The 11,383-nt window shown below is 46.8% G+C and overlaps 1 protein-coding gene across 1 annotated transcript in view; it reads left to right on the forward strand.

The window, feature by feature from the left end:
- The window catches only part of NPC1 (NPC intracellular cholesterol transporter 1), a 44,031-nt gene that overhangs the window by 32,100 nt on the left and 548 nt on the right, over positions 1–11,383 (forward strand). Inside the window, 11 exon segments of the mRNA XM_036009442.1 lie at positions 705–819; positions 2,524–2,651; positions 2,748–2,888; positions 3,937–4,026; positions 4,463–4,653; positions 5,237–5,352; positions 5,997–6,126; positions 7,477–7,677; positions 8,582–8,813; positions 9,531–9,644; positions 10,574–10,736. Coding sequence (XP_035865335.1) covers positions 705–819; positions 2,524–2,651; positions 2,748–2,888; positions 3,937–4,026; positions 4,463–4,653; positions 5,237–5,352; positions 5,997–6,126; positions 7,477–7,677; positions 8,582–8,813; positions 9,531–9,644; positions 10,574–10,736 — 1,621 coding nt within the window.

The raw sequence follows: 11,383 nt of genomic DNA on the forward strand, positions 1-11,383 counted from the left end.
CAGAGTGTTTGCGCATGTGGAAGGTGAGGACAGGTTGTTTCCTCCCCTCTGTGGTGTTTGCTTGTGCCCATCCCTTGTTCTGGACATTTTGGGATCAAGAAGTTCACACCTCTCTCTGGTTGATGGAATAGGAAGAAAGTGAGAGTTTGGCTTTAGTATGTTTGCAACATATGTGCAAAAAGGGCTAACACACTGTGTAAAATATTTTTGGAGCGACTGCTATTAAAATGATTCTCCACATTAGCGCAGAAGAAGGAACGATTTGTCAAAGGTGCCCTAAAAGGCCAAAAGGTCAACACAGGACCTGCTGATGTGGAAAATGGTCTGTCAATTGGTTGTCACATGATCTCTGTCCAGCAGCTCTTACCTGCATGGTAACTCAGTGGCTTGCAAGAGGCATGTCATTGAATGGTCCAGCCACTTGTATTCATGGAATTCAGCCACATGGAATACAGCAGCCTGTACTCCATGCATTTTCCTCATAAAATGATCCAGTCTTTCCTTGAGCCTTGCACCTATTACCTAGCTCAGGGGGTCAGAAATGCTATACATGAACTAGCATGAGATGTCACGGGTCCCTCACCAAAGTTTATATACAATAAGTAGATGCCACTAATCATTTTCTTTACTGTTAACACAGAGAAGCAGAGAAGTGGTGTTGTTATTGAGATATTTTAATGTAGCATGTTTAATTTTTTTTTAAGAGAGACGAACGTCTTCAAGGAGAAACCCTGGACCAGCAGCTGGGCAGGGTCCTCGGAGAAGTGGCTCCTAGTATGTTCCTGTCGTCCTTTTCAGAGACGGTCGCATTTTTCTTAGGTAATTGCTGTTTGAATTCTATTGATCTTACAGTTGGCTGAGCCTGGGAATAGAAGGAGCCTGGGGTCTGAAGGGACTCCTTTGTGGTTTTCCTTTTTTAAGCTTCATTCTGTAATTGGAAAGTAAGAGAGTGGATCACAAGAAAAATTGGTGGCAATACCTTGGGTGTCATTTAGCAGTGTCCTCTTTCTCACATTGTTTCAGGACAGTATTGACGTTTAGGGTCCAGACACCTAGGACTCCTCTGCCATTATCGCTCTCCGGCACTGATTGTGAATGCTGGTATTTGAAAATAGCATTCTTACATGGCCACAGGGTCCTTTCAAAAGAACACTAAGCAGCAGCTGCAAAATCCACAGGCCTTCGCCTGCAAGGTGCTTGGCGCCATTCTCTTCAGCAGTCTTCCTCCCCCATGCTCACAGTTCACTGGGGAAGCAGCTGCGCCGATGAGCAGAGGTGCCTGGATCTGAGCTCAAAACAAGGAGACAGCATGAGCTGGAACAGATAGCAGTACTTCTGTGTATTTTTCATACGGAGAAATCCACCAGTCTTACCAGCAGGGCTGTGCCTGCCCTCATCTCTGACGTGTAATGAGAGAAAACTGACTGCCTCCTCTGGAGGAGGCCAGATTAGAATCACCCAGTGACCGCAGAGAAGACACACTCCCCACGGGTCACAAACAGAAATGCCTACTCGGCCACCCGTCACCACAGGGCCACTGTAGGAGCATCACAAGTGGTGGCCTTTCAACACAGACCCACCAGTAGCGTATTATTTTTCATTTCCATGAAGCAATGTGCCTTGAAACCTGTGGCTCTCACATTTCCTTTTAATGGGTACAGGTGCAAAAAAAGTTATTTCCTCTTTTTACCTCTATTGTGAGAAAACCGGTGCACGTGTGATGATAACAGCAGCGGACACTGTGCTGTGAGGTGGGAGTGACTTTGGGAGGACAGAGAGGGTGGCGGGGACTGCGGCCACAGAGTGCACAGGTCCTGGCTCAGAAGGGCAGTGGCATGGCGCTGGCCTGGCTCTGTTGGGTCCAATTTTTTCTGAAGCAACCCTGTGAATCAAAATCTCATTGTTAAATATTGGCTCCTTATTTTATTTAAAAAATATTTTTTAATCCTAAAAGGGTTTATGGAGTGTGGGCCTAACAGGCTACCTCTGGCCCATGAGCTGCCGATTCTCATTGTGAGTCTTAGCCTAGTTTTTGACTCGGAGAACCCCCATTTGATCGTAAATCAGCTGAGACTGATACTGTTGATACACTAGCAGATGGAAAATGCAGTCCCACTCTTGGAGTGAAGCATAGAAGGTACGATAAGAAATGGACAATATTAGTGGTTCTCAAATTTTAATGTACCTAGATTTGCCCAGAGAGTCTATTAAATACACAAATTGGGGTTGAATTCCCACTGTCTTGATTAAGTAGGAGGAGGCCGGGGCCCAGCAGCCACATCTTTAACTCCCCAAGTGGTTCTGGTGCTGGCACCATTCTGAAAAACACCGGGCTACAGATCCTCCTCCAGTTCTGGTGTGACCTCCACAGATTTTGCAGCATCCTTTGTGGGGGTGGGGGAGTGGGATCTGCTCCTAGGTCTGGCCTGTTCCGGCTCCTTGTGTTCCTGTGGACCCGGCTCGTGAGACTCGAGAGAGCCCTCTGCTGGAAGTGGGAGTGATGGCCACTTTCCTCTCTCACAGGAGGCTTGTCCATGATGCCCGCCGTTCACACGTTCTCTCTGTTTGCCGGAATGGCAGTCTTCATTGACTTCCTTCTTCAGATTACCTGTTTTGTGAGCCTCTTGGGCTTAGACATTAGGCGTCAAGAGGTAAGTTGTTATCAGAGTTACAGCCTGTTTCATTTGAGTCTGGAGTCTAGCGGAAGCAGCTAGAGGGCACGACCTTTGTTCCTCTTCGTCCCTTAGAAAAACCGGCTGGACATCCTCTGCTGTGTCAGAGGCGCTGAAGATGGAACCAGCATCCAGGCCTCAGAGAGCTGCTTGTTTCACTTCTTCAGAAACACCTACTCTCCATTTCTGCTTAAGGACTGGATGCGGCCGATCGTGGTATGAACTCCCCTGTAGTTTTTCGTGGTTTTCTCCCCAGCGTGGGTTTTGCCACCCGCCTTCCGTGAGCCACATAGCTGGAGGAGGAGATTCTGACAACTGTTAGCTATGTATACAACAACACAGGTGCAGATGCATACAAATATATAAACTATGTTTACCTACTTTTTAGCAGACAGTATAAGCCATAATTTGTTTTAAGTTTTTTATTTTGAAATAATTGCAGATTCATAGAAAATTGAGAAGGCAGTACAGAGAGGACCCAGGTACCTTTTGCCCAGTTTCTCCTGCGGCCTCACGTAATTGCAGTTCCATGTCAGAACCGGGAACCTGACCTTGGCACCATGTGCAGGTCCAGCTCTGTGCCATGTTATCCTGTGTGACGATCCACCACCATGGTGGTCTCCCTCATGCTGTCCCTCTGCGGTGTGCCCCCTCCTGCCCCCACACCACCCGTGACCCCTAATCCTAGCAACCCAGCAAGAAGTTTGTATAGGTTATGTGCCGGATGTAGCTGACAGCGATCATCTATCATTTCTCTAGTAAAAGCAACATAAATACGTAACATTTTTGAACAATGATTAAAATTTAAAAAATAAATAAATAAAAAATAAATACATAACATTTATTCAGCAGTTACCGGTGATATCAGGTATTGTGCTAAATATTGGGTACTGTCTTGGAAATATTGGGCTAAAATTTAGATTATACCTAGATTTTTCTCATTTAATTTACAAAACTATCTGGTGTTATAAGTCTTATCTTTCCTGATTTACTGATGAGGAAGTAGAAGCTGAGAGAGGTCAAGTGACTGCCCCAGGGTCACTCCACTTGTAAGTGGAAAGGCCAGCATTTGAACCCAAGGGGTCAGACCCCAGACACTCGGACCTCAGCCACTACCCCATACTCCTCGTTTACTTAGTGTGTCATTTGAACTGGCTCTTCAGTTTAGAAAAGTCTCATTTTTCATGTGCTTAAGACTTGGTTTATGCTGTTCGGCTCGTTACAGCTCCGGGCAATCACTCTCCCACCTCGCTTTTCATTCCAGATAGCAGTGTTTGTGGGGGTTCTCTCGTTCAGCATCGCTGTCCTGAACAAAGTGGAAATTGGATTGGATCAGTCTCTTTCGATGCCAGAAGTAAGACACTTTTTAAATTTTAACTTCTTTAGCCAATGGTGAATAAATTTTCAAAACACGCATATAGATATTTCAGGTCAGTGCATGCACGTAAGTGCAAGTGCCGAGGGCTCTCCCACACAGTGAGCTTGGCCGCAGGGCGCTGCCAACATGGGCCTCGGCGTTCTGAGCCCTCAGACCACTCTCTGGGGCATAGCCCCAGCACGTGAGCGACCAGCTTTTACCTGGCGAGGTGCCCTCCTAATGGTGGAACCGAGTGGGGGAGCACCCTGGGCTCCAGGGCGGTGGGGGATGGGGAACTGGCTGTGTCGGGAATCCTGAATCTGGGCTGGCAGCATGTGGGCCAGGAGCCTCCTGGCCCTCCTGGCTGTTAGCCATGTGCACCTCACTTCGGCACCACAGAACGTTCACTTTGTCCTGTTGGATCTTCTTTCAGGACTCCTACGTGATGGATTACTTCAAGTCCCTCAGTCAGTACCTGCATGCAGGCCCGCCTGTCTACTTTGTCCTGGAGGAAGGGCACGACTACACTTCTTTGAAGGGGCAGAACATGGTGTGCGGGGGCATGGGCTGCAACAACGACTCGCTGGTGCAGCAGATATACGAAGCGGCCGAGCTGGACAACTAGTCAGTACCCGCTCTTCCTGTACCACAGCAGACGCAGCCAGAGGGGCTCTCGGCCAGAGGCAGCTCGGCCGGAAATTTTTCACTGAAGATAGATTTTCTTGGAAAATTTGTTTTTCAGAATGTATGCTGAATCTAGCTTTCTCTGAGCAAACCTTTAAAGGACTAATTTACCGCCTTATACTCTGAAGGTTTTTTCCATGAAGTGCTAATGTAACTTGTCTTTTGACTGAGTAGCAGTATAAAATCTAGAAAGGAAGTTAGATTTCAAGAAAAAGGCCTGGAACTAAGGCCTTCCTCCTGCCCTGGCCGTTGTGGCTCTGTTCATTGGAACATTATCCCGTAACTGAAAGTCTGTGAGTTCAGTTCCCAGTCAGGGTACATACCTTGGTTGCAGGTTCAATCCCTGGTCAGGATGCATTTGGGAGGCAACCATTCGGTGTTTCCCTTTTACATAGATGTCTCTCTCTCCCTTCCTCTCTAAAATCAGGGACAAAAATGTTCTCGAGTAAGCATTACAAAACATTTTAAAAAGGCTTCCTCCTTGTAGGACAAGTCAGTAACTATATCCTCTCCTTTTCACTAGTACCCGAATAGGCTTTGCTCCCTCATCTTGGATTGATGATTACTTCGACTGGATTAAGCCACAGTCTTCTTGCTGTAGAGTCTACAATAGCACTGATCGGTTCTGCAATGCTTCAGGTACTTTCATCTCCTTTTCCAAGTCTTTCCCTTCTTTCTGAAAAATTTTAACATTATAGTTTAAAGACCATTTGCAGTTCACCTCTATTTACACCTGTTCACACGCCAACACCGGGTCGGCCGTCCCTTCCGTCCCTTCCTCGCTCACTCACCCCAGAGACTGCCGCCCTGTTCCTGGCCCCGCCCCTTCCGGGCTGCACGCTGAGTTGGGGGGCTCTGGTTGTCAGAGTTTTGGGGTTTCTCATCTTTTCCTGATGACACCAGTTGCCTCTCGATTGGTCTCTGGCAGTAGTTTCTCACAGGTGCTCATCACTGTTGCCTGTGGTTTCATAGGAGTGTTGAGGTCATCCTAGAGTTTTCTTGATAAAAACATGAAAACCCTGGGCTCTGGTAATACCTGTTGAGGTCATCCTTCAAGCAGGAAACATGTTTCAGGGAAGAAAATTTTTGTTGCCTGCCTAAAATGAAGATAGTATGTCAAAAATATTAGACTATGGAAATGACACCTATCCGAAGCTTTTGGATAAGGAAAACGATTCAGGAAAGGAATTCATCTAATTTCTTCAACAATATTTTTAAATGTTTTTAAGTAAAATATCATCACCCATCCTTTTCTCCTTGGCCTCTCTCCTCATTTCTGCTAGTGGCTGACCCTGCCTGTGTCCGATGTCGGCCCCTGACTCCAGAGGGCAAACAGAGGCCTCAGGGTGCAGACTTCATGAGATTCCTGCCCATGTTCCTCTCTGATAACCCAAACCCCAAGTGTGGCAAAGGGTAAGTGCCGCCGAGCCCTTCAGGTATGCCCCCGGTTCTGTCGGCACTGGGAAGCCAGGAGAGGGCTTGGACGTAGAAACAGCGGTATGGGAAAGGTTCCCTTTTCTACCCCCTCCTCACCCTTTCCTGATTCTTCCATGAGAGCAAAGAAACCTCTAAAACACCTTTAAAGAAAACTGCATTATTTCCAACTGATGACATCCTGGCGTGAGCATCTGTTTCTCAGGCTTCCCTCTGCTTATGCGGGCCCTCCTGGCCATGGCAGTGGGTGCAGAGTTCTACATGGGTTACTAGTGGGGCGGAGGGGCAGGAGGAACACGCAGCATTTCAGAATGTGAAGTGGTCTGTTCAGCTGTGTTCGTGGATCAGTGAGACAGCATCTCTGCTCTGGGAATGGCATTCTAGGTTGAGGTTTAGATTGTTTTGGCTCCACTGTTCTTCTCACCAGCCTGTTCAAATAGCCAGGCAGCCAGTTACCTACGGAAGCAGAATATCTGGCCCAGAAATAAGACTCACGGGGGTGGGGGGATTCAGAAGCTTTTATAGGAGAAAGATGAACATCCACATGTGTGTCAGGTAAAGCCTGGACATCCCTGTTTTTTCATAAGAACACATCATTTGACCTGAGTCCCATCATTTATTAGTCACATACATCACGTCTGTGTTTTGAGAGCTATGCTAAGCACCGTGGGAAGACTATCCCTAAAAATAAAATAGAAATGAATGTTGCATCTTGGCGTGTTTGCAGACTGAATGTTTTGGCCTACATAAAACAAGTCCAAGCGAATTCTGCTTTTATGAAGCAATACCCACCGCTTCGGGGGAGCCTCCTACGTGCCAGTACCATGCTAGGCACCTCACAGCATTATGTCACTAACTCACCATGCAGCCCTGTGAGTAGGTGGTGGTACACCCACTCGGAGAAGGCAACACCGCAGCCCCAGCTAAGTTACTTTGCCGAGGGCCCCGTGGCCTATACATGGCCGAGGCCAATCTGGAGGCCGAGCTCATGACTGTCTCACTCAGGGCCCTTGCCCTTCCCCACTTCCTGTTACACAACACTGCTGTGCAAACTCTGTACAAAAACACTTGGATTGTGAGCAGAGCCGGACATAGAAACAATAGCAAGTATACACCAACAAAACCAAGAGCAGTAAAGAAAAGCCAGTGTAGGAGAGAATAAGCTAAAATCTATTGTTCCCTTTCAGAGGGCCTTCCCTGCCACTGAAATTTAGAGCTGGGTGTGACCTCCAAGCCCAGGGTCAGATGACAAGTCACGTAGCCTTGAGTGCTCAGATCCCACAGGTTTTTGCAAAGTACCTTCTTTCTGACGCCACCGTCTTCTCTCAGGGGACATGCTGCTTACGGGTCGGCAGTTAACATCCTTGACAACGACACAGGCGTCGGAGCCACATACTTCATGACGTATCACACCATGCTTCCGACCTCTGCCGACTTCATTGATGCCATGAAAAAAGCCCGCCTCATTGCTGATAACATCACCAGAACCATGAGCCAGGGAGGAAGTAATTACCGTGTGTTCCCGTACAGGTACAGACGAGGGCGTCCAAGGGAAGGGCCCACACCCTGGGGGTCCCTTGGTGGGTTGCTGTTGCTCAGTTTTCATGCTGATAACCTTTCCGTTTCAAGCACCAACCAAGGGTGTGCGGGAAGATGGTGGCTGGGCAGGGAGGGCCAGAATCTGGTGCACCGACTGAGGTCTGAGTGCTGGAGAGAGAAAACTTGGCCTCTGGGCTGGAGCTCACACTCTAAAGGAGACTCACTGCAAAACAGCACCCGGGGGCTGGGGGTGGTGGGAGCGGCAGGGGGCTGCCTGGAGACTGGGCCTCATGAAGGGGGCCAAGTGGACATTCCTGGGCAGTAACTGAGGGGACCCCTGACTGCTGAGTATTTGGGACAGTGCCTTTATGGAGATTTTTCTTTGTTGCTTATTGAGTTTTTTTATTTATAAAAATAAATATTACTTATAGAATACTGAATTTGAAAAATACAGAAAAGTAGAAGAAACAAGCGAGCTTTTTTTCCTTACCGCTATGATCTCACTTAAAGGACTCCTGACCTGTTCTGGCTAGTGGGGTCCGAATTCCTAGAGAGAGCTGATTAACTTTGCAGAAAAAGAAAGAAATTCTCAGGCTCTTCACAGACCCCATTTGGCCTGAGGTAATTCTCAGGGTAGATCAGGACTTTTTTCTTTCAAAATACCATGAAATATTCTCTGTAACTGCCTATACATAGAATAGACTGGGATTATGAACAAAAACTTTATATGAAATACTCCCGTGGGTGTCAGCGGTCAGTCACAGGCCCAGCTGAGTCACTGTGGGAGTCTTGCTGAAAAACGGAGGCTGCCTGCAAGGCACGTCTGCCGAAGGGTGCAGGGAGGAGCTCCCGAAGTGAGAACGTGCGCTAACGCAGTCTTCTCCCTCCGCCCCAGTGTGTTCTATGTCTTCTACGAACAGTACCTGACCATTATTGACGACACCATCTTTAACCTTTGTGTGTCCCTGGGAGCCATCTTTTTGGTGACCGTGGTTCTCCTGGGCTGTGAACTGTGGTCTGCGGTGATCATGTGTGTCACCATCGCCATGATCCTGGTCAACATGTTTGGCGTCATGTGGCTGTGGGGCATCAGCCTGAACGCGGTTTCCCTGGTCAACTTGGTCATGGTGAGTCCTGGCCCACTCGGTTTGCCCCTAATGCCTGTGTCACATTCCTGTGAATCGTTTCTGGGGATAACAGACAAAGTCCTGCCCTTGCTCATCGGACACATGGAGAGGTGGGGCTGAGGGCTGGATGGAGCTGGGGCTGGATGTTACACTAACAGTGAAAATGTGATTTCATGTTCTAACTTGGGCATCCTGCCTTTATTATTCTAAAGGGTTTGCAAAAAAATGTTTTAGTCTAATAACAGCAAGGTGGCCACATTTCATTTAGAAAAATTGCCCCATCCCTGATGGAATTCTCTGACCGTTATCTTTTGCTTCCCATGCAATTGTCAGATGCGTTTTAATGATTAGTCTTAAAGATGTGAGCATTCAAGAAGGTATAACAGAAAACAGAAACAGTACGCCCGTACTTCAGACATGACCGCTGCTTCAGGGGGAGTGGCACTGAGGCTCAACTGCAGAAACAATGACAGTGTGTCGGGTTACCCTTAAGAGGTTCCTGCAGCGTCCCCTGATAAAAGCAAAATGTGTTGTGTAAACTGGAGCACTGGGTGCTGCTCCCAGAGGGCTCCACGAGTTCCTGACACTGACATTGGTGGGGTGGGGGCTTTATAGTGCATGGCAAAGAGGACATAGGGCCCCTCTCCCTGGTAAAGGGGTGGCTGCTTATGGTTTCAGCTGGAAAAGGCCAGTTGTAAAGGAAGCACTTGCTTTCAGAGTTGTGGCATCTCCGTGGAGTTCTGCAGCCACATAACGAGAGCGTTCACCGTGAGCGCAAAGGGGAGCCGCGTGGAACGTGCAGAAGAGGCGCTCTCCCACATGGGCAGTTCTGTAAGTAACTCTGGCAGAAATCTCAGTGTAAAGTGACCAGCTCAGCAAGCGCGTGTTTCTCAGAAGGAACTTAAAAATTCAGTAGGAAAAAGGCACTGTCCCAAATAATGACTTTGTATCCTTTGGTAAGATTTCAGGCAATTCATGAAATAGTTATATCCTGAAATCACCAGAACTGTTCTGTTGGTAAATCCTTTTGTAGGCGGGAGTATGGCCAAAGCAGGTGGGACAGAGAAGTGGGATTTGAGAGAGCCGGAAGTCTTTCCATTTAAAACACGGGCCAGCCCTGACTGGTGTGGCTTAATGGAGTGAGCACTGGTCTGCAAACCAAAAGGTCACCAGTTCAATTCCCAGTCAGGGCACATGCTGGGGTTAGAAGCCAGGTCCCTAGTTGAGGGTGGGTGAGAGGCAGCCAGTCGATGTGATCTCTCACATATTGATGTTTCTTTCCCTCTCCTCCCCTCCCTCTAATAATAAATAAAATCTTAAAAAATATAAAACACAGGCCAGATATATGTGTTGAAAAAGCAAGAGCACAGTGAGCAATTTGTAGTTGATGTCTGGAGAATCTCTTTAGTTCAGCTACATCCTAGTCCAGCCAATCAACTAACTATTGTTACAGAGGAACAACTAAAACTGCTTCATAACAATTCTATACTTAAAGTAGTTTTCATCTGAGAACAGAGAAGTATGTTTAGAGACAGAACAGTATCTACACAGAATATATAGCTTTTATCCTTATAATACCTTTTGTTTCAGACTCATAAGCAGCAAATACAAGTTTAAGCAGAACATAATGCTGCCTAGCAGTAACTCTGAAAGCCAAGGTTCAGTCCCCAGTGACTTTTGACCTTAACTATTAATACCTTTATTAGGAAATGGTCCATTATACTTGATCAAAGCAGTTTCTAATGCCATCTTTCTCTTAGGTATTCAGTGGAATCACACTTACTAAATTTGGAGGGATTGTGGTGTTGGCCTTTGCCAAGTCTCAAATTTTCCAGATATTTTACTTCAGGATGTATTTAGCTATGGTGTTACTGGGAGCCACTCATGGACTGATATTCCTTCCTGTCTTACTCAGTTACATAGGTAAGCATTCAAATATTTGAATAAGTGGGATGGAGGAAGTATGTTACTAAAGAAATGATGTCTTGGAGCAGTCTTTTGAAGTACTTGAATTTGTAGTGATCGGTCATTTGAATAAAAAATGTATATGAGAAAAAATAGTTCTACCCAGGGCTTCATGACCATCGAAACCATTTCATTAGGAAACTGGTAACACTTTTCTGGATGCCTGATTTGTCTGCAGAAGGTGGCCCTCAAGTCCAACTGTGAATGACTTTGAATGGCAGGGGCCCAGGCAGCTAGTTCCCCTTGCTGAGATGAATGACCTTGAGTGACTGGACAGCCAGATCACAACCCAGCAGAGCTGAAGTTTTCATTTCCCCAGTTCACTGCTCTGGCAGAACACTGCCTCTGCCCCTCGGCTCTTACTTTGAGTCTGTCCTTATGATCTCTTTTGGCCACTTCAGCTTCCATAATGACTTATGGTTCAAAGAGCAGTACTAATTTACATGATTTATAGCTTTGTGACTAAGTTGAAGCATAGAAATATTGATAAAATGAGGGTTTTTGGTTTTTTCAATGTCTGGGAGATGGAAAGGGTTAGTTCTGTTACAGTGCAAACTACTCCCCTTTCTCTCAAAGTAATGATACAAAAGTTATTCCTTTTATCC

The sequence above is a fragment of the Phyllostomus discolor genome, chromosome 9, assembly GCF_004126475.2.
Source record: "Phyllostomus discolor isolate MPI-MPIP mPhyDis1 chromosome 9, mPhyDis1.pri.v3, whole genome shotgun sequence".
In the NCBI taxonomy this organism is placed as follows: Eukaryota; Metazoa; Chordata; class Mammalia; order Chiroptera; family Phyllostomidae; genus Phyllostomus; species Phyllostomus discolor.